At 44.1% G+C, this 17,863-nt stretch overlaps 8 protein-coding genes across 11 annotated transcripts; 5 read left to right on the top strand and 3 right to left on the bottom strand.

The window, feature by feature from the left end:
• Positions 1–480: 480 nt before the first annotated feature.
• Positions 481–2,834, bottom strand: LOC117135603 (probable cytochrome P450 28a5). Its single transcript, XM_033295956.1, has 6 exons — positions 2,520–2,834; positions 2,125–2,371; positions 1,956–2,060; positions 1,332–1,878; positions 999–1,265; positions 481–858 (listed from the first exon to the last, which is right to left on the bottom strand). The coding sequence occupies exons 1-6, from the start codon at positions 2,705–2,707 to the stop codon at positions 695–697; spliced, it is 1,518 nt and encodes a 505-aa protein (XP_033151847.1). The 5' UTR covers positions 2,708–2,834; the 3' UTR covers positions 481–694.
• Positions 2,835–3,349: 515 nt separating this feature from the next.
• On the top strand, positions 3,350–7,230 carry LOC117135597 (protein draper). 2 transcript variants are annotated; one of them, XM_033295937.1, is made up of 3 exons: positions 3,807–4,095; positions 4,187–6,101; positions 7,111–7,230. In XM_033295937.1, exons 1-2 carry the CDS (start codon positions 3,877–3,879, stop codon positions 5,900–5,902), a joined length of 1,935 nt encoding a protein of 644 aa, XP_033151828.1. In that variant the 5' UTR covers positions 3,807–3,876; the 3' UTR covers positions 5,903–6,101; positions 7,111–7,230. The 2 variants fall into 2 exon arrangements, with proteins under 2 accessions (XP_033151838.1, XP_033151828.1); XM_033295947.1 differs by lacking the exons at positions 3,807–4,095; positions 7,111–7,230 and adding an exon at positions 3,350–3,615 and having other exon boundaries at positions 4,187–6,013.
• Positions 7,231–8,038: 808 nt separating this feature from the next.
• Positions 8,039–8,810, top strand: LOC117135645. Of its 2 annotated transcripts, none has more exons than XM_033296027.1 (2): positions 8,039–8,208; positions 8,356–8,810. In XM_033296027.1, exons 1-2 carry the CDS (start codon positions 8,107–8,109, stop codon positions 8,737–8,739), a joined length of 486 nt encoding a protein of 161 aa, XP_033151918.1. In that variant the 5' UTR covers positions 8,039–8,106; the 3' UTR covers positions 8,740–8,810. The 2 variants fall into 2 exon arrangements, 1 of the variants encoding a protein (XP_033151918.1); XR_004459050.1 differs by having other exon boundaries at positions 8,116–8,208; positions 8,341–8,449.
• Positions 8,802–10,433, bottom strand: LOC117135636 (tenascin). The gene is made up of 3 exons (XM_033296015.1): positions 10,055–10,433; positions 9,231–9,773; positions 8,802–9,171 (listed from the first exon to the last, which is right to left on the bottom strand). Exons 1-3 carry the CDS (start codon positions 10,360–10,362, stop codon positions 9,075–9,077), a joined length of 948 nt encoding a protein of 315 aa, XP_033151906.1. The 5' UTR covers positions 10,363–10,433; the 3' UTR covers positions 8,802–9,074.
• A 500-nt stretch (positions 10,434–10,933) lies between these two features.
• LOC117135607 (von Willebrand factor D and EGF domain-containing protein) lies at positions 10,934–12,631 on the top strand. Its single transcript, XM_033295971.1, has 3 exons — positions 10,934–11,295; positions 11,447–12,010; positions 12,072–12,631. The coding sequence occupies exons 1-3, from the start codon at positions 11,006–11,008 to the stop codon at positions 12,562–12,564; spliced, it is 1,347 nt and encodes a 448-aa protein (XP_033151862.1). The 5' UTR covers positions 10,934–11,005; the 3' UTR covers positions 12,565–12,631.
• Positions 12,632–12,866: 235 nt separating this feature from the next.
• On the top strand, positions 12,867–13,444 carry LOC117135655 (cell death abnormality protein 1). Its single transcript, XM_033296042.1, has 2 exons — positions 12,867–13,156; positions 13,211–13,444. Exons 1-2 carry the CDS (start codon positions 12,996–12,998, stop codon positions 13,416–13,418), a joined length of 369 nt encoding a protein of 122 aa, XP_033151933.1. The 5' UTR covers positions 12,867–12,995; the 3' UTR covers positions 13,419–13,444.
• A 444-nt stretch (positions 13,445–13,888) lies between these two features.
• LOC117135617 (platelet endothelial aggregation receptor 1) lies at positions 13,889–15,818 on the top strand. Its single transcript, XM_033295982.1, has 3 exons — positions 13,889–14,406; positions 14,813–15,349; positions 15,432–15,818. Exons 1-3 carry the CDS (start codon positions 13,988–13,990, stop codon positions 15,739–15,741), a joined length of 1,266 nt encoding a protein of 421 aa, XP_033151873.1. The 5' UTR covers positions 13,889–13,987; the 3' UTR covers positions 15,742–15,818.
• Positions 15,737–17,298, bottom strand: LOC117135625 (tenascin). 2 transcript variants are annotated; one of them, XM_033295995.1, is made up of 4 exons: positions 17,087–17,298; positions 16,370–16,927; positions 16,090–16,293; positions 15,737–16,031 (listed from the first exon to the last, which is right to left on the bottom strand). In XM_033295995.1, exons 1-4 carry the CDS (start codon positions 17,275–17,277, stop codon positions 15,776–15,778), a joined length of 1,209 nt encoding a protein of 402 aa, XP_033151886.1. In that variant the 5' UTR covers positions 17,278–17,298; the 3' UTR covers positions 15,737–15,775. The 2 variants fall into 2 exon arrangements, with proteins under 2 accessions (XP_033151886.1, XP_033151894.1); XM_033296003.1 differs by having other exon boundaries at positions 17,092–17,168.
• Between the last annotated feature and the right edge of the window lie 565 nt (positions 17,299–17,863).

Genomic DNA, 17,863 nt, shown 5'->3' with positions numbered 1-17,863 from the left:
TCCTCTCTCTATCGTCTTTCATGTGGGACAGATACCCACGCGTTAAGCTCATATGTGTTTAATGAACCCAATTGCAGGCAGAACAATAGCCCCAGAGATTGCGATACGGGTCCAAGTGCAGTCCACTCGCATTCAGATCCTTAACATTGAATTTACCAAATAAATAGCTCTCGATTTGCCTATCGTTATCATCTCTGGTTTTCAATTTCGAATCAATATTGGTTGGTGGCAGCTTCTGATAAAACCTAACAATAGTATATAAAATAAAAAGATTTGTATCTGGTCAATAGACCAAAGGTAGAAAAACTATTTAGCATCCCTGTGCTAAACTAAATGTTAACTAACCATATAACTCATATGAAGAAAATCATGTATAATTAAAATGTGATAAATATTAATATAATACAATTACCCCAATATCAAGTAACTACGACGTTGTTACTATGTCAGCCTTATATTTATGCCGCAAACACACAATTATACGCAATATTATATACGAAATATATTTAATATAGAAAACAACACAAGTATACACATACACGAAACACAATAACAAAGTCAGCCAATTGCGAGCTTGAGTGAACCATTGGATGTACATATCAAATATTCTGTAAAAATAGACTGGGAAACTGCGCCACTCATTTTCCACATTAGTTTCCGTCGTGTGGAGGGGAGTTATTAAGTAATTGAATCTCTAAAGCTTTTCAAGGTCTAGCCAAATGCCCCCACGCAGACCAGTGATAATTTGGCCGGGTTCATAATCATTGTCTTTGCGGGTTTTGCCATTGATCTTGACATTGAACTTTGATATCAGTTCCACAATAGCAGCCTTAATCTGGACCGTCGCAAATCGCATTCCTGAAAAGGAAATTAATAAAATGTTATAATTATAATAATAATAAATTCAAAGCTCAATTGTAGTGAGTGCTTTCAATTATCAGAATCTGCAGTAGGCCCTATGATTTTGAAATGTTATAGTAGAAAGATAGTTTACTAACCTATGCACACACGTGGTCCTTCGCCGAATCCCATGAAGACACCCCGTTCCCTGAATGTTTTCGCAGCATCTGGCTCCATGAATCGCTCGGGCTGGAAGGACTGGGGATTGGGAAAGAATTCCTCATCCAGCATGAAGCAGTAGTGAGGTACAACCACAGTGGTGCCCTTCTCCACAACGAAGTTGGGACCTTCCTTGTTGGGTATCTCGATGGATTCGGTGCATAGTTTATTCGACATAAATCCGGGCGGGAAGAGCCGGATGGTTTCTGTAAAATAAATGGGTAAATACTGTTAAAAACAATAACTGCAGCTTGAAAACTTATTTAATTTACCCTGCACACAACCGTCCAGGTATGGCAATTCGTTAAGCTTTTCAAACGCAATAGTGCCATCCTGCAGATGGGAACGAATCTCCTCTCGCAGAAGATTCTGTGCCTCCTTATTACGACCCAGATTGAGCAGTATGTGAGCCAAGACCGTGGCCGTCGTTTCGTATCCGTCGAGCAGGAAGGTCATGGAATAGGCCAGCAACTGGCGATTGTCCAGGTTGCGCTTCTCCCCCAGTTGCAAGATGTAGTCCAGGAAGTCGGACCGCTCGAACTGCTTTCCCGCCGCCAACTGGGCACGACGTGCCTCTACCGCACTGCCCATCAGGTCGACGAAGAAGCGTTCCACATCCATTGGCACGAAGCGTAGCTTAATCAAATGACTTAGCGATGGGAAGGTACTAGTCAGTATAAAGAACAGCACAAAGGTCCAGGGCTGGTTAAAGAGATCCTTGATTTTCGACATTATGGGTGTGGGCTTATCCGAAAAGCTTTCAGCACCCAGGCCCAAAACGCAATCGGTGACCATCTCTGTTGTGAAGCAGAGACTCATCTGTGGAAGGTAAAGTAGCAAAAAACAGGTTTGGTTTCATATAATACGTACAATAGATAGTATAGATAGAATCTTACGTGCTTGGCATCGATGCCGTCTTTAGAACCCAAACGCAATTGCTTCTCCACCCACTCGGTCAACTTCTGGCACACCTTGTTTGTCACCGGATAGACTGTCTTTATCTGTAATTATGTATATTGGTTGGATCAGTACTTTTCGGGCTTGCCACTGGATGCACTGCCTCACCCGTCCCATCGTAAGACCAGGCGTTACGTCCGCCCTTCGAGTTTTCCACTTTTCGCCGGTTAACGTGAACGGACTGTTGGCGAAAATGAAGTCGGTTTTCTCGTCAATGTTCTTGGCGATCTCATTGTCGTGGAAGTTCTTGAAGTTGGACACAAAGACTCGACGTGCCAGCTCGGGATTGATCACCAGCAGCTGAGGAGAGCGGCTGCCAAAAATGCCCACAGCATCGTACTTGTTCTTATACTGCCTGAATAAAATAATCGCATTAAATTCAAGTAAAGCGTAATTTTTTAAATGCGTTTCAAGCATGGGTCTTGGTTTCTTTGTGAAATAGTTGATGTCATGATCCACTAATTTTGGTAGTTAATATAGCCTTTCTAGCTGGGATAACTTACCTGTAAATATCGTCAAGATCGTAGATCGCATGCCGCTTCAAAGTAAACATGTTTGGATAGTTTCCGCAAAATAGCTTTGGCTTGGGACCAGGAACGCCCCGTTTCCTCCAATAGTCGTAGTTCCATACCAGCACGGCATACAGCAGGCCAACCGCCAACGAAACGAGGGTCAAAGTAATCAGAACCATTTTCGATCGCACTAAAATCTGCGTCCACGCGCGAAGAGTTCTAAACGGCGTCTGTTGTGGAACCAGATACTCTGCTCTATTTGTAGCTGCTTATTGAAATTGAGAGAGGTATTGGGTTCAACAGTGTGGATCACCGAGATACCTGAGTGCTCTGGGAGAGTAAACTACTCACACTTTCACCACAAACAGTGCTAACATACAAATGATAAGAGCTAATCATTATTGCAGGCAGTCAATCGTCATATCAAGGAATTATTATTTATTTACGGTCTTGTTCTTTGTAAAAAAAAGCAATAACATTTGATGTTGCAACTCGACTAGCCGCAATGAAATTAACAAGTTAGTATCAATATATAAGTTGTAACTTAGGAGGACAAGTTAGTATCAATATATAAGTAGTAACTTAGGAGGAATGGCTGAGGAAATATATACAGTAATTAAAGCAAATATTTTAGCTTTTGCTTCTGGATTACATATTTTGCTTGCAATATTAGGATACACAAATGCCCAGATAATCCCAAGCGGCTTATATGTATAGGTCTAGATTATCGAATCCTCAACGGATGTAGCTGAACTTGGAGCAACTTGATATATTTAAATTTACATTTGAAGCTCAGTTGATCTTGAAACGTTGCGCCGAACTCATTTACAGAGATATCAAAGTTGAGTTTCACAAGATTTCAGCTATTTCCATAATGCTACACATCCAATGTCTTTGGGTGTGTCTGGTGTTTTTAATGCTACTCGTCGACTTCATTCAACCCATGTGGTTAAATGTTTGTAGCCGTCCGCACGTGGTTACTCACAAGAAATATGTCGAAAGGAGTAAAGTGATACCATACCAGCATAGATCTTGGTGGAGTGGTTGGCAGACAAAATACCGCACGGAGTATTATACAGACGAAGAGGTAAATACAAATCTTTGAGTAAAAGATAAATGGGGAACAGAACTACGTACATACAAATATGTATAAAATACTAAAAGATTCCTCTGTACAAAGCTAACAAAGATATAGTGTGCTCGTTATCTGGAATTCATTAAAAATCCAAGAGAAAAGAAAATCACATAAATTGAGGGTCCAGTTCTGTTTAATTCATCGGACAGACTGGTTGCTTAAGATAGTGAATATATATATGTACTTCAGGGAACAAATTGACTCGCGTTACTCATGGATTTCACTGCATTTTCACTGCATTTTGTGTGCCTGGCATTGTCCTTTGTCACAAGTTTCGCCATTTTACTGCGTGGCCTAAATGTTTGCAGTCATCCGGAAAGAGTTCCGTATAACCAAAAGGTTCTTAAAAGTAAATTGGTTCCGTTTCAACAGTATTCATACTTTCATGGTTGGGTTACTAAGTACAGGCATCAATATGTCTATGAAGATGAGGTAATTCGAATTTGTAATTTATATCATTTACAGCTTCGGTAATTGTGTAGTTAAATTTTACTTTAATGAGGTTATTTCTCTCGTTCTCTAGACTGCCTACATGACCGTAATGAGACCCAGATGCTGTGAAGGCTACGAAGGATCAGTTGAGAACTGCAAACCTGTCTGCAGACAGCAGTGTCCTCAACATGGATTCTGCTCGTCCCCCAATACTTGCAGTTGCAACACGGGCTACAGCGGTTTAGACTGCCATCCCGTTTGCCCAACGGAATGTGGTAAAAACGATTTTTGCGATCGCCCCGGAGTCTGTAGCTGCCAAAATGGCTACAATCGAACTTCTCCCAGCGACAATTGCCTTCCTGTTTGCGAAGAGGAATGTGGACACCATAGCTTTTGCTCGGAGCCCGGGAAATGCGAATGTGAACCTGGGTACGAGAAATTGGGAAACGGCACCGCCTGCCATCCAGTTTGTTCACCCGAGTGTGCGGAATACGCTCGATGCCAGGAGCCACAAGTTTGCACCTGTCTAGATGGATACAAGGACGATTCAAATGGAAATTGCTCGCCCATTTGCCAGAAGAATTGTGGCCAAAACAGCCGATGTGTGAGGCCAGGTGTGTGCGAGTGTGAAAATGGATATACGGGTGACGACGGTGGCACCAATTGCCAACCCGTGTGCTCCACTTGCCCGGAGAACGGATTATGCTTGAGTCCCGGCGTTTGTGTCTGCAAGCCGGGTTACGTAATAAGAAATGATCTCTGCCAGCCGCATTGCGAAAACTGCTCGGATTCCGAGCACTGCGTGGCGCCCAACCAATGCGAGTGCCTTCCGGGCTTTGAGTCGTCGGGGGCGGACCAGGAGTGCAAACCCAAGTGCAGCAAAGGATGTACCAACGGCTTTTGCTTTGCACCGGAGACGTGTGTTTGCAGTATTGGCTATCAAATGGGTCCCAATCAAGTTTGTGAGCCACAATGCAGCCTAAACTGTGTTCATGGCAAGTGCACCAGCCCAGAAACCTGTACCTGCGATCCGGGTTATCGCTTCAAGGACAACTCCCATCACGAGTGCGATCCGATTTGCGACAGTGGCTGCAGCAACGGAGAATGTATTTCACCCAATATTTGTATATGCCACGGCGGCTATCAGCCCAATAGCACAAATCCTGTCACTTCTATGTGTCAGCCGGTCTGCGAAGACTGCCAATTCGGAGACTGTGTGGCACCGAATGTGTGCGAGTGCAACGTGGGCTATGCGAATATCAATGGAGTATGCGAGTTACAAACCACGACGGACTCCCATGAATACAGCACCACAACTGCGGAGGTCCAAGCATCAACTGCAGAGCCTGAAATTCAGACACCAACCAGCGAGGTTACCCACTTAAATTGCACTGCCGGTTGCATGTGCTGGATTGAATACGATGGGATGGGTACTTTCAATACGGCCAAGTGTGCTAAGATCTGCGCCGACCCCCAGGACAAGCCGTGCCTCAATTTGGACAATTGCCATTGCGATGTATCGAGTGGTCAGCTGGTGTGCCAAGAGGATAGTGACGCGGATTACAGCGGGGAGAATTCGCGTTACGTCTGTCATATTTTGCCAGCGAAGAGAGCAAGATCAAAAGCCGAGGTACGGATTCCTGACCGAACTGAATCGTCCGCCAAGTTTATGATTATCGTAGGCTCCTGCGCTGGAATGATCCTTGGTGTGGCCGCCACAATCATTGGCACGAAGTACTATCGACGTTCTACCTCCAGACAAAATTTCGAAGCCGAACAAGCCATCTATGAATGTGATTTTGAATAGTTTTAATCCACACAAAATCACATATCCTTTCAAAATTGGTTGTAAAATTGTTAAATTACTTTCAGTAAAATATGTTATAAATTTAAATACATTTATAAATGCCAGTCTAAAGTTTTGCCATTCGCCCAGAACGTCTTACAACACTAATTGTTGGCACTAATTGTCAAGGCAACCCTGATAACTTCATCGCAATCAAAATGTAAGTGTACCACAGGAAGCTCACCTACAATCAATACACAACAGTGCCTTTCGAACTGAGCACCTCAGACCATGTGTCGATTAATGTATCTTGTCATTCCATACCCTTTGAAATCCAACATCTACGTATAACTCAATTATTTGTCGGTAATGTTCTCGAATTTAAAAGAATATCTGGACCATTTAGTTACGGAAAGCAGGACTCACTATAAATATCAGCAAAAGTCATTTGTGCTTACTTAAAGTTTCATCTACCTAGGTTTCATCAAAAGAGGATACTTTACAAGTACAATATTTATATTATATCTAAGGGTTATGGTTAAAAAGTTTTTACGAATACTTTACGACTACTGGAAAAAAAATGCTGATACCAACCAGTCGTATCAGCGTTTCCTTTTTCAGTGCCATATACCTGTTCCCATACAGAGTTTCTGAGTCATTCCAATATAATGTACATTTGAACAGATTAATCGCACGCTTTGTACAGCGCCCCGCCTATGGGCTATCCGAATAAATACTATAAAACTAAAACCGAATTAAGTTCTGAAATCATGATTTACTTATCATGATATCGAACTAAATTTTCTCATTCGACACAATATTTTCGGCGAAACACTTCCTCCAAACGGAGGATCTTTTTATAGCTGTCGTGAAGGGAAAGTTTTTGTAATGGGCTATTAAACACAATTAGTACATATATGTACACATATATTAATCAACAAAATTGTATAACTTTTCACAAAAACACTTCAATGCAAAAAACCGGAACCTTCGTTTTATAAACTTATTAAATCCCTAAAGTATTTGTATACAAAGCCCTTCGGTTTTCAATAACTTTCGTTTGGTGTTTTAATTTTGGACAATCACATCAATTTTTTTTATTTACAGTCAAATAGTTTGTTGGTTACTATATGAGGAAAAACTTTTTATGATCTAAGCTATTTGTGAAATTATTCTTTTTAAAATTATTCTGATAATATTTTTGTATTAACTTTTATCATTAATTACAGGAAACGTTTAATAACACAGAAAAGTGATTGAGTCACACTAGCTACAAATCAGTGGAGGCCTTTTAAGCATACATACATACATGTAAAACGTTTTCGGACTAATAAAATTACTGAGATCAACTGATTTTTTATCCTCATATTTCTTAGCAGTAGAAAGAAGGTTTTAACTCAACCAAAACATACCACTCAATAAATTCTTAGAATGAACTCGACGAGCTTAACGTTTTAAAGTGAATTTAAACTCTGTACTTACTTTTCTTTCTTTATAAAAAAGTAAGAAATAATGGTACAATAATACATCAATTAAACTTTTTACTTTTATAAAACCAATTAAATTCAAAAAAAAAATCACTGGTTACTAGTGTTGTGTCGTTCGTGAACGAACGAACTAAATTGAACTATTTACCAAACTGAACGAACGAACTAGGTCTGCCTTTATAGTTCAATATAGTTCGATAGTTCAATTTAGTTCACTTAGTTCAATATAGTTCACTTAGTTCACGTCGTTCATTTTGATCTCTTACCCTGATCGTTCGTTCGTTGTTCACTTAGTTCGATAGGTCGGTCTGAGTTCACTTAGTTCGATAGGTCGGTCTGAGTTCACTTAGTTCGATAGGTTGGTCTTAGTTCATTTAGTTCGAAAGTTCGCTTATCGAATAAGCTGATTAATTTTCGCATACATTTAAAACTACGGTTTCATAACATTTTTTTTTTTGAAGCACCTTTAAGCAAGTTTAAAAAATGAACGATTGAACTAAATGAACGACCTAGTTCATTGATTTTAAACGAACGAACGAACTTATTCCTCAAATTGAACTAGGATTACCCAACACTAACTGGTTACATATTTTCCTCCTAATTGAATATACCCGTAAGCCTTATAGCATTTAAAGGGTACTAATTTCGCTCCGCAGAAAGCAAGCGAGACTTCAAAGTTTAGTTCTTTTTTTGGCACTGGGCGGAGCAGTTCACACTAATAAGTCATAAGTCATTAGTATGCATAATTTTCAACTGACATTCGTTTGCCTGGCACTGTTCACTTTTAGCAGTTCCTTTGGATACCATTCTGAACCTCCTCCTCACACAAAACCAAAACATGTATGTAATTTTTTAAAATCAATAACTCTCAATACTCAATGATTTACAAATGTTTATAAATATTACAGTTTTAAAAGTATTTTATTAAACAAATTTTATTTTAAAAACCAAGAATAATCATAATTTTTTTAGGAGCATCTTCTTCAGAGCACTCGTCCATCTCCAACTACTACAATGACAACAGATTCAACCTCAACTAGCTTAATGACAACATATTCAACCCCAAGTGAGACGCAATCTAAGTCTACTTCGGATGCATCTACTGAAGAAAGTACACAGACTTCAGACTTCACCGAAAGTTCAACAGGGAACTTTTCCACGACAACAGAGATAATTTCAAAGGAAAATAAGACTCCAAAACAAAAAACTTTATTATTCTGTATTTTTGGCACTGCAATATCCTTGGCTATTTTAGTAGCTCTAATATACTGCATTCGACGCCATCATGGTTCCTATTCTGTGCAAGAGCAATGCAAGCCCTTTGAAAGTACTGTATATTTTCATAATATTAAAATAATATTATCTAAATAAAAGGATTTAAATCATAACTTTCAAACAAATTTGTATCCATTAGAAATAAACGTGACTCATTTTTCCGGCAAGTGCTTCAAATGTTTTATTTCAAATTGTACCGGATAAGAGAGAATTGAAAAACAAAAACATTTGTTCCTTTTAAGCGATACGGAACCAAACAATCTCAGCTATTCGACATGTTTTCAATGCGATATTATCTAGCCATTTAAATTTATTTTGTAAGATAAGGGGTGTAGCTTTTGAATAAAGCGTTACACAATCTCGGTTTTGGTTTTCATACCGGACAAGCCCAGGGTATATCGAATTAAAAATCAATTCTTTAGTAAAAATGTCTATACTGGAACGCACATGGTTGATTGCTCATGGTAGGTGTATCCCGCATCGCATAGACATCGGTTTCGGCTGACACACACGCCATTGTTGCACTTCCTGCACCGAATAAAGATTGCCATTAGTCTGGTATTCCCAGCACGAAGTTTGCAGCTTACTGATAGCAATCGGCCTGGCAGACGCCATCCCTCAGATTGTAACCAGGTGCGCAGTCGCACTGGTTGTTGTCCTTGCAGAGTCCGCCAATTCCACAGTCCGGCTCGCAGACGGGCTGGCATCCGTCGTCGGTCAGCTGATAGCCCTTGGAGCAGCCACAGACCTCCGGTTCGGTGCAGTTGTGCCGCGGACTGTTGCCACAGCCACTGCTGCAGATCGGGCGGCAGAAGCGTCGCGTCTCGTCCAGCTTGTAGCCCGGATCACACTGGCAGCTGCCGTCCAAATAGCACTGACCATTTTGGCAGCCCAGCGGGCAGGCAAACACACAGTCACCGTTGTCGTTGCGCACAAAGCCATCATAGCACTCGCACTCCCCCGGAATCTTGCAGCTTCCGTTCTGGCAGCCACATTGCGCCCGGCACACGGTCACGCCCATCAGTCGACTGGCCGAGTATCCGGTGCAGCAGACCTCGATCAGGGACAGCCGGTTGGCCTGGTCCGTCTGGATGACACTGGGGTATGGGTACTTTTCCACCGTATCGGGGCTGCTCGAATGTTGGAAACGAAGATATTATAATTTAGTTCACCACATTTCTTTAAATTTCCAGTCTATGATTATGGCAATTCAAAGTTTTACTCTAGGAGTATAGATAAGGATTGCGATACTGTGTTCCCAGAGGAAAGCTTATTTTTATATATATTTCGGATTATCAAAAATATATTCTTCTATTTATTAAAAAAAAAAAAAAAAATAAATAATATAAATAAAATAAATAAAATAAATAAAATACTTCAGCGTTATTTTCAGTGTATCTGACATACTTACGGCACCCAAATGCGGCATTTGTGTTGCCCCCTATCGGATTGCGTTTCGTGTGATCGAATGAGATACTCTCGTCGTTTCGGCTGCAGCTCCACATTTCTAGGATCTTGGAAGTTGGCTGGTCCAGGTCGATTATAGGACAACTGTCTATTTTCCATGTATCCGCGGCCATATGTTCCCACTCCTGGATCCTGGAACACAGGCCTTCTGTTGTACCGATCCGCATAGCTTGGCACATTTGTGTAAATACTGGGCAGAAACACCATCAGGTGGAAAACACTTAGACGAATGCCCAAGTCTCGGAACCACATCTTGAGTAAGCGCACTGCTTGTTTCTATTTTTTAGGTGTTCACAATTTGCCAGCTAAAAGTCTACTAATTTTCGCCACTGAAACAGAATTAATTTTTTTTGTCTTATCAGAAAAGCAGCTATATTCGATGCATAGGCTAAGATGAGAGGAATTTGGTTCAGTTTGTTTATGAGAGGATTGAATACATGTAAGTCAAAATCTTTAAGTGTTGCGACTTGTTTATACCTCAGTTGGATAATTTTCTAAATATTTTTTTCTAACTTTATTTTGAACTAGCCGAAAGCATATTTATGCACTCTAGCACTTCTTGAAATGAACTAAATGTGTGAATGTGCTTATTTGCATACCCAAAATATAATTTTGGTTTCTTAAAAATTTTATTTGTATCCCATCACTATTTACCCGGGAAATTTCAATTAATAATGAAAGAACATAAAACTTAAGACGTTCTTACTTGACATACATTGGCATTGCGAGCCCTGGATCTCCGCCTCCAGATCCGAATTAAGCGCTGAAGCCCTCTTATCATTGCCTCCGGCTGTGATTAGAGGCTGGCCCAACAGCGTCGTCTCCGGAGCAGTAAACAATCGCGACTTGAGCGTTTCGGTAGCGCGCCACAAAGAAATCCGCGCCCAGCACTGAGATGTCGCCACTACTGCGATCTCTGTGCCTCCACTCGGTGCTCCTGGTCCTGTTCCTCTGCGTGCTGCAGGCCCTGGAGCTGCAGCTTCATGAGCAGCAGCTGCAGCAGCAAAAGGACGAGCAGCTGCGCCTGCGCGCGGAGCAGCGCCAGCGGGAACTGCTGCGTGAGCACGAGGCTCTCCAGCGACGCCTCTCGTCCTCGACCACCACACGAAAACCCTATATAATACCCAACGGATTGTCGCTGCCCCGGAGAGGGGAACATCCGGACAAGTGCTACCGGGAAGTGCCGTAAGTGGGTGACACTCTAAGCCCAATTACTCTTTGGGTTCTTTTAGACCTTGCCCATAATCAGCACGACTTATCGTATGGTTTAAAACTTTTAATTTTACTGATATATCTGAAAACCACACAAACATTGTATACACCATCCAATCTCCAGGGCCGTATTCTTCCAGTACGACAAGGAGGTGAAGATTGTGGGCAACAGCTCCACGAATCGCTACATGAACGTGATAGAGGTTTGCTGCAAGGGCTGGCGGCGCTATGAATATGACTGGAGCCAGTGCGTCCCGGATTGCGGGGAGCACTGCCAGGAGAACGGCTTCTGTGTGGCAGGCGGCAAGTGCGTGTGTTTCACGGACTTTGTGCTTAATTACCGCAACAATTGTGTGCCCACCTGTCCGCTGGGCTGTCCGCATGGTCGCTGTTACCTGAACGGCACCTGCCTGTGCGATAAGGGATACGAGCTGGACGGATCGCGCAAATTCTGCCAGCCGCAGTGCAATGCCACCTGTGGCCACAACGAGGTCTGCTTGGAGCCGGGCAAGTGCTCCTGCGCCGAGGGATATGCCCGAGGACTGAGGGAGTCCGCCGCCCTGGGATGCCAACCCATCTGTATTCCGGACTGCGGATACGGTCACTGCGTGCGGCCCAACGAATGCGAGTGCTTCCCCGGGTTCCAGAAACGCCAGAACGGCGTTTCCTGCGAAGGCGAGTGCTATAAGTGAGTGTTAGCACTAGACGCCTCTCCTTTAACATTTATTAATTTAATACATTTCTTTTAGGACGTGCGAGAATGGCTTCTGTGCGAACGTAACGACGTGCGTGTGTCAGAACGGATATCGGTACGATCAGAATACGACGACCTGTCTGCCGGATTGCGGGGACAACTGCGATAATGGGGTGTGCATTTCGCCGGGCAACTGCCGCTGCTTCAAGGGCTACGTCCGGAATCGGGAGCGATGCGAGGCGGTCTGCGTGGGTGGATGTGGCTTCTACGGCAAGTGCATCGCACCGAATGTGTGCGGATGCGCCATAGTCCCGGGTCCGGAACGCACTTACCAGCGATGCGAGTATGGATTGTGCAACGCCATGGGAAGATGCCGCTGCCAGGTGGGCATGACGCGATTCATCGATCGGTGCATGTCGCCGGATACGGTCACCACATACGCCTCCATGAATCCCGTCAAGGTGAACGCATCGCTCATCCAGGAGTTTAATCTGCTGCTGGGCAGGCACTTCAACTTGACCACACTCAGCGATATGTGGTGGTTGTGAGATCGGAGCTCTCACTTTTCCAGCGTCACAGAGCAGTCTCTAATAAATACTCATGCATTTCCCAAGACGTTGTGGTCTTATCAGGGGTGTCTAAAATATATTGTGGCTTCATCTCTTGGGATTTCGCTTTTTTGAAGCAAGTCTAGCTTAAATTGTAAAAATATGTCGAAGATTTTGTACCCTCTCGAAAGTGGTTCCGTTTGAATAGGTATTTAGGATTTGGTATATCACTTATTTTCTGCATAGTCAACATACCCCACGAATACCGCGGACTGAACACATAATTATCTTCCTAGAAATATAGAACATTTCTATCTCCGCACTCTTAAATGCCGCGCTTGACACAGACGACAATTTAGTAGCTCTGAGACACTGGCGAGCATTGCGCTAGCATTTTGATACGACCTCGCTTTCAGCTGAATCCAAGCGAAATGCACTTGACATCCACGCTGATTGGGCTCCTTATCTGCGGCCTGGGGATCGAGCTGCCCACGCGCACTGCCGCACAATTCTGGTCCCTGGATCCTGTCACGCAGTGGCGGAAAGAGGCTCTGGCCGAGAGGGGATCCGGAATCTGTTACAGGACGCTCACGTAGGTAAACCACTTCGCTTGAATGACCAAATTTCAAGATATATTCCCACTCAGCGTGGAAACCATCAATCCCAACTCCAGAAGTCGTCAGATCTCCTATTGCTGCGATGGTTATGTGAATAAGGGAACAAGCCAGAACCTGAAGTGCGAGCCCATTTGCTCGGAGGACTGCTCCAATGGATTGTGCCTGGCGCCCGAGGAGTGCGAGTGTGCTCCGGGTTACTATAGGAGTAACAAAAGGTGTCGTTTTGTCTTGGATTAACAAAAATAAATAATATCAATTACAATATTCTCTGAGTTGCTATTTTATAATTAATTTACTATATCTCTACTATTTGAAATAGTATAGTTTTGTACGACCATTCGTGTGGGTATCATGATTACTTGGCATAGAAAAGTTGAATTCTCTTTTGGAAAGGCTTTATAAGTTTTATAGGTTCATCATTATTATGTTCTGTGCCTTCGAATCTGGTCTTTCATCAAGAAATAATCTCTATACCTGAAGTCATCGTTATACTCAATCTTTTCTTTGAATTACCCAAAGGCAATGAGATTTGTTCACGACTCGCAATTTATGGCAGCGATCAATTTGCTTTGCCCGAAGCTGCTGAGAGCAAACCTTCGCTCCGTTTGCCACATTGATGGGTCCATTGGCGAGGTGCTGATTAGAAGGGGGACAAGAGGTCGCCGGAGGCGATTGGCGGCTGAGAGATCCGGAGCTTCGCATCGGGAGCCGATTAGTCGATGTGCAACTACAGCCGCCAGCGGACGTGGACGTGGGCGCATAATCAATTTCTATACGTACGAAATCCGTAATCAAGTGACATCACCATGAGGTCATCATCGTGCCAGCTGGTGACTCTGGGCGTTCTGCTGGCCATCTGTTCCCTGGGTCAGGGACAATTCAAGACGGCAGGTATCAAGACACGCCAGCCGCCATCGGGAAACCTCCAGCTTGCCGGCAATAGCAGTCAGTCAGGATGGAGCAGCTACAACCAAAGCAGCTACGGTTGGAGCACTCAAAACCAGAGCAACTACGCCTGGAACCAGCAGAACCATGTGGGCCAGGGATCCGCTGGATTTGTGCGCGCCGAGACCTTTCAACCAGTCACATTGCCGCCCCTTTATGGACACTACGTGCAGCCGGTGACTCCGCCCGCCCATCGTGTCCAGGTCCTGGATGAAACGGCCCTGTTCATCAACAAAACCCGATCTGCCATGGCCAGTGGTGTGTGCTACAAGGAAGTTCCGTAAGTGATGGGGGAATTCCGGAAAAAAATAATCCCAATCGAGAGGAAAACACTTTTATAATTCCACTTAAAGCTATCGCCCAATTCGGAAGGCATTCGAAAACAAGGCAAACCATAAAAATAGTGAACTAACGACCTCAACTTCCTCCGCTGGCCTGATAATTAAAATGCGCCTTGATTTCACGAGTATATGTGTGCCAAGCTAATAATATGAATGAATTTAATATGCAACGAGCGGAAAGTCAGTAGATAAGCGCAAAGTTTTTAAATTTAGTTGAATTAACTAGTTTAAATTGCATTCTCTACAATATGCAGCTTAAAGCTTAACTTTAAAGGACAAAATTATTTATAGTTTTTGATTTTAAGTTATTTAACTAAAACGAACTATTCCCTTGTTTACATCCAGAACCGCGTCGCTCCTCCGCAATTCGCGGGATCAGTTCGTTGGCAATGGCACCACTCCGGACATGAGTCGAATCCAAGTCTGCTGCGATGGCTATGAGCGAAATCCGCACATCTACCGCCGCTGTGAACCGATCTGCGCGGATGACTGCCGGAATGGAATCTGTACGGCTCCGAACACCTGTGTCTGCATTCCCGGCCACGTTCGCACCGCCGAGGGCAAGTGCATCTCCACCTGTCCCCTGGGCTGCGGCAACGGAGTCTGCGACGAGCGGAATGAGTGCAAGTGTCGTGAGGGATACTCGCTGGAGCCGGAGACTCGTAAGTACTGCCAGCCGGAATGCAAGCCCGGCTGCTCCTTTGGACGCTGTGTGGCGCCCAACAAGTGCGCCTGCCTTGACGGATACCGCCTGGCCGCCGACGGATCCTGCGAACCAGTGTGCGACAGTTGCGAGAATGGCAAGTGCACGGCTCCAGGACACTGCAACTGCAACGCAGGCTACCTGAAGCTCCAAGGACGCTGCGAACCTATTTGCTCCATGTAAGTGAGGCCCTTTAAGAAATCTCAAAGAAATCTGTTTGTGGTGTATAGTTTAGATAATGTAATTGTTTCACAATTTCAGACCCTGCAAGAACGGACGCTGCATTGGACCGGACATCTGTGAGTGCGCTTCCGGTTTCGAGTGGGACCGGAAGTCGGCCGAGTGTCTGCCGAAGTGCGACCTTCCCTGCCTGAACGGCGTCTGTGTGGGCAACAACCAGTGCGAGTGCAAGACCGGATATGTGAGGGACGAGCACCAGCGGAACATCTGCCAGCCCCACTGCCCGCAGGGATGCCAGAACGGTTACTGCAGTGCCCCCAACTTCTGCATCTGCAGGCCGGGATTCATCAAGAGCGGCATTAAGGGACGCCAGACCTGCCAGGCCGTTTAAGTTCACCTTACAAGATTTATTGTTGCACCTTAGATCAGAAACTAAATAGACGCCCGATCAGGGCATTAAACTCGTAAGCAAGCTGGCGATTGAAGTGCTTTCTCTTTTCGCTGGTGTTAAGATGCTGGCTGAGGCGGTCTGCCTTCAAACAGCGATCGATGAAGTGGGTTTCCCCCGGTGGGCAACTGCAGTGCTCCACATCGTCGCAGCTTCCGTTCCGGCAATGCTGTTGACCCTCACCACAGCCGCAGATTTCGGGAGCCACACACCGACCGTATTTGCCGCAGGATCTGGGAAATAAGCGGAACGTCATGAAGATGAACACAGCTTTTGCTCCGGGTAACAGACCTCTCACACTTGGGCCGACAGTCGGCACCGTGGACCTCGTATCCTAGGAAGCAGCGGCACACTCCGGGTGCAATGCACATCCCATTTCCTTGGCCACAGTTGTCGCTGCACTCCGGCAAACAGCTGGTGGTGTTCACATCGTAGCGATACCCTTCTCGGCAGTGACACTTGTACCGCGACTCACAGAGCCCATTCTCGCAGTTCCTGGAAGCGTTTTCAAATGGCTTAAATTGGTGGACAAGTTTACGATACATTAGACTAGATATATCTAAACACTTACAGGTAGCACTCAGCTTCGCATACATTCCGGTTGGGCCGTTTAATGAACCCGGCAAAGCACTCGCACTGGTTGGGCGCCACGCACTTGCCAAACCCGCAGTCCGGAGCACAAACCGGTTGGCATCCCATGTCCGGGGTTCTCCGGTAGCCGGGGGAGCAGTCGCACTGGCCGGGCGCCACACACTCCTCATGGGTGCCACATGCCTGCGAGCACTTCGGCCGGCAGAACTGGCGGCTCTCCTGATCCAGGACAAAGTCCTGGTGGCAGGCACAGGTGCCATTCAGATAACACCTCCCATGCTGACAAGCAATCGGACAGGTGTGGATACAGGCACCATGTTCGTTACGGACAAACTCTGCGAAGCACTCACAAATGCCAGGACTGCGACAGAAGCCATTACGGCAGTTGTCCGGCGAAGATGCGGAGCAGTCCGGCACACATTCATGGGCATACGGATCGCGACGGTAGCCCATGCAACAGACCTCTATGCGATGGAAGTAGATCGTGGATCCATTACCACGCACCGGGGAATCCCGCTCGGTTTGGAAAAACACAGATCTGTAATCATCAAATCGCATTAATCAAAGGGCGCTTGCAATCAATTCTTCCAGCATGTGCTCAAATGAATATAAATAAATATTTTTATTAATGAACGCATGTTTGGCATTAAGCTACATTGTTTTATTATCCATGTTATTTAAAACTTTCTTAACTCACGGCACCTCTCGATGGCACAGATGTTGCTGGCGCTCGCGAGTTTGACTTAGGGACTCAAAGTCGCCGTACTCCGAATTTTCTATGTCCCCGTAAAGCTCCGTGGAAGCCGTGGAATCGGTCTTAATCTGGACAGGAAATGCCACCAGCGTCAGTAGAGCGGTAAACACGGCCAACGGTCCACTAAAGTGCATCCCGTCTTGGTGTTCTGAGCTTCGATGTCGAGTAGCGAATGAACAGGCAGCCCAGGGGTTTGAGTCTACTCAAAAGACCTTATCAGCATCAACTCTCAGTCTCGAAACGAAAACATTCAGAGAAAAATGAAAACATTAAACTGCCCTTTTCAAACAGCATATATGTATAGTTGTATTAAACGATTTTATTAAATAATAGTCTTTAAATTACAAAATGTGGCTACATGGTTTTATTCTAATAATTATTTTATGAATCAGCTTTTGGATAAATATAATATATATTTTATAATACAATATTGTTACTATACCTCTTTTTTATTTTTTTCATGAACTCATATTTATTAATGTGGTCTATTTAACTATAAATATAATAAGTTTTGCAACTTTTGGAGTCAGAACATTTTATTTTTAAAACTATTGGTACATACTTTTAAAAATTTTAAATGTTACAACTATGCGGAAAAATGCCCATGCCACAAATGTAGACCTTAACGTCTACAACATAGGATTTATGGATATAAAAGTGTTATATCTTATTCAAAGAGTACCCCTAAATAATGCAGAAACCTTTAACCATGCAAATCAC

Source organism: Drosophila mauritiana, chromosome 2L (assembly GCF_004382145.1).
Source record: "Drosophila mauritiana strain mau12 chromosome 2L, ASM438214v1, whole genome shotgun sequence".
NCBI lineage: Eukaryota > Metazoa > Arthropoda > Insecta > Diptera > Drosophilidae > Drosophila > Drosophila mauritiana.
The sequence above is the reverse complement of the archived record's forward strand: the minus strand, read 5'-3'. Positions and strand labels throughout refer to the sequence as shown.

Bases quoted from the DNA above. Each gene is read 5' to 3' on its own strand.
- LOC117135655 (XM_033296042.1), top strand. From the start codon at position 12,996: ATGCACTTGACATCCACGCTGATTGGGCTCCTTATCTGCGGCCTGGGG. The intron at 13,157-13,210 runs GTAGGTAAACCA...ATTCCCACTCAG, and splicing joins ATCTGTTACAGGACGCTCAC to CGTGGAAACCATCAATCCCA.
- LOC117135625 (XM_033295995.1), bottom strand. From the start codon at position 17,277: ATGCACTTTAGTGGACCGTTGGCCGTGTTTACCGCTCTACTGACGCTG. The intron at 16,928-17,086 runs GTGAGTTAAGAA...TGATGATTACAG, and splicing joins CTGTGCCATCGAGAGGTGCC to ATCTGTGTTTTTCCAAACCG. The intron at 16,032-16,089 runs GTCTGTTACCCG...CTTATTTCCCAG, and splicing joins TGTCGGCCCAAGTGTGAGAG to ATCCTGCGGCAAATACGGTC.
- LOC117135607 (XM_033295971.1), top strand. From the start codon at position 11,006: ATGTCGCCACTACTGCGATCTCTGTGCCTCCACTCGGTGCTCCTGGTC. The intron at 11,296-11,446 runs GTAAGTGGGTGA...TCCAATCTCCAG, and splicing joins AAGTGCTACCGGGAAGTGCC to GGCCGTATTCTTCCAGTACG. The intron at 12,011-12,071 runs GTGAGTGTTAGC...CATTTCTTTTAG, and splicing joins TGCGAAGGCGAGTGCTATAA to GACGTGCGAGAATGGCTTCT.
- LOC117135645 (XM_033296027.1), top strand. From the start codon at position 8,107: ATGCATAATTTTCAACTGACATTCGTTTGCCTGGCACTGTTCACTTTT. The intron at 8,209-8,355 runs GTATGTAATTTT...CATCTTCTTCAG, and splicing joins CTCACACAAAACCAAAACAT to AGCACTCGTCCATCTCCAAC.
- LOC117135636 (XM_033296015.1), bottom strand. From the start codon at position 10,362: ATGTGGTTCCGAGACTTGGGCATTCGTCTAAGTGTTTTCCACCTGATG. The intron at 9,774-10,054 runs GTAAGTATGTCA...ACATTCGAGCAG, and splicing joins AAATGCCGCATTTGGGTGCC to CCCCGATACGGTGGAAAAGT. The intron at 9,172-9,230 runs GTAAGCTGCAAA...TATTCGGTGCAG, and splicing joins TGCCAGGCCGATTGCTATCA to GAAGTGCAACAATGGCGTGT.
- LOC117135597 (XM_033295937.1), top strand. From the start codon at position 3,877: ATGGATTTCACTGCATTTTCACTGCATTTTGTGTGCCTGGCATTGTCC. The intron at 4,096-4,186 runs GTAATTCGAATT...CTCGTTCTCTAG, and splicing joins AATATGTCTATGAAGATGAG to ACTGCCTACATGACCGTAAT.
- LOC117135617 (XM_033295982.1), top strand. From the start codon at position 13,988: ATGAGGTCATCATCGTGCCAGCTGGTGACTCTGGGCGTTCTGCTGGCC. The intron at 14,407-14,812 runs GTAAGTGATGGG...GTTTACATCCAG, and splicing joins GTGTGCTACAAGGAAGTTCC to AACCGCGTCGCTCCTCCGCA. The intron at 15,350-15,431 runs GTAAGTGAGGCC...TCACAATTTCAG, and splicing joins TGCGAACCTATTTGCTCCAT to ACCCTGCAAGAACGGACGCT.
- LOC117135603 (XM_033295956.1), bottom strand. From the start codon at position 2,707: ATGGTTCTGATTACTTTGACCCTCGTTTCGTTGGCGGTTGGCCTGCTG. The intron at 2,061-2,124 runs GTGAGGCAGTGC...ACATAATTACAG, and splicing joins CTGGTCTTACGATGGGACGG to ATAAAGACAGTCTATCCGGT. The intron at 859-998 runs GTTAGTAAACTA...TTTCCTTTTCAG, and splicing joins AGGACCACGTGTGTGCATAG to GAATGCGATTTGCGACGGTC.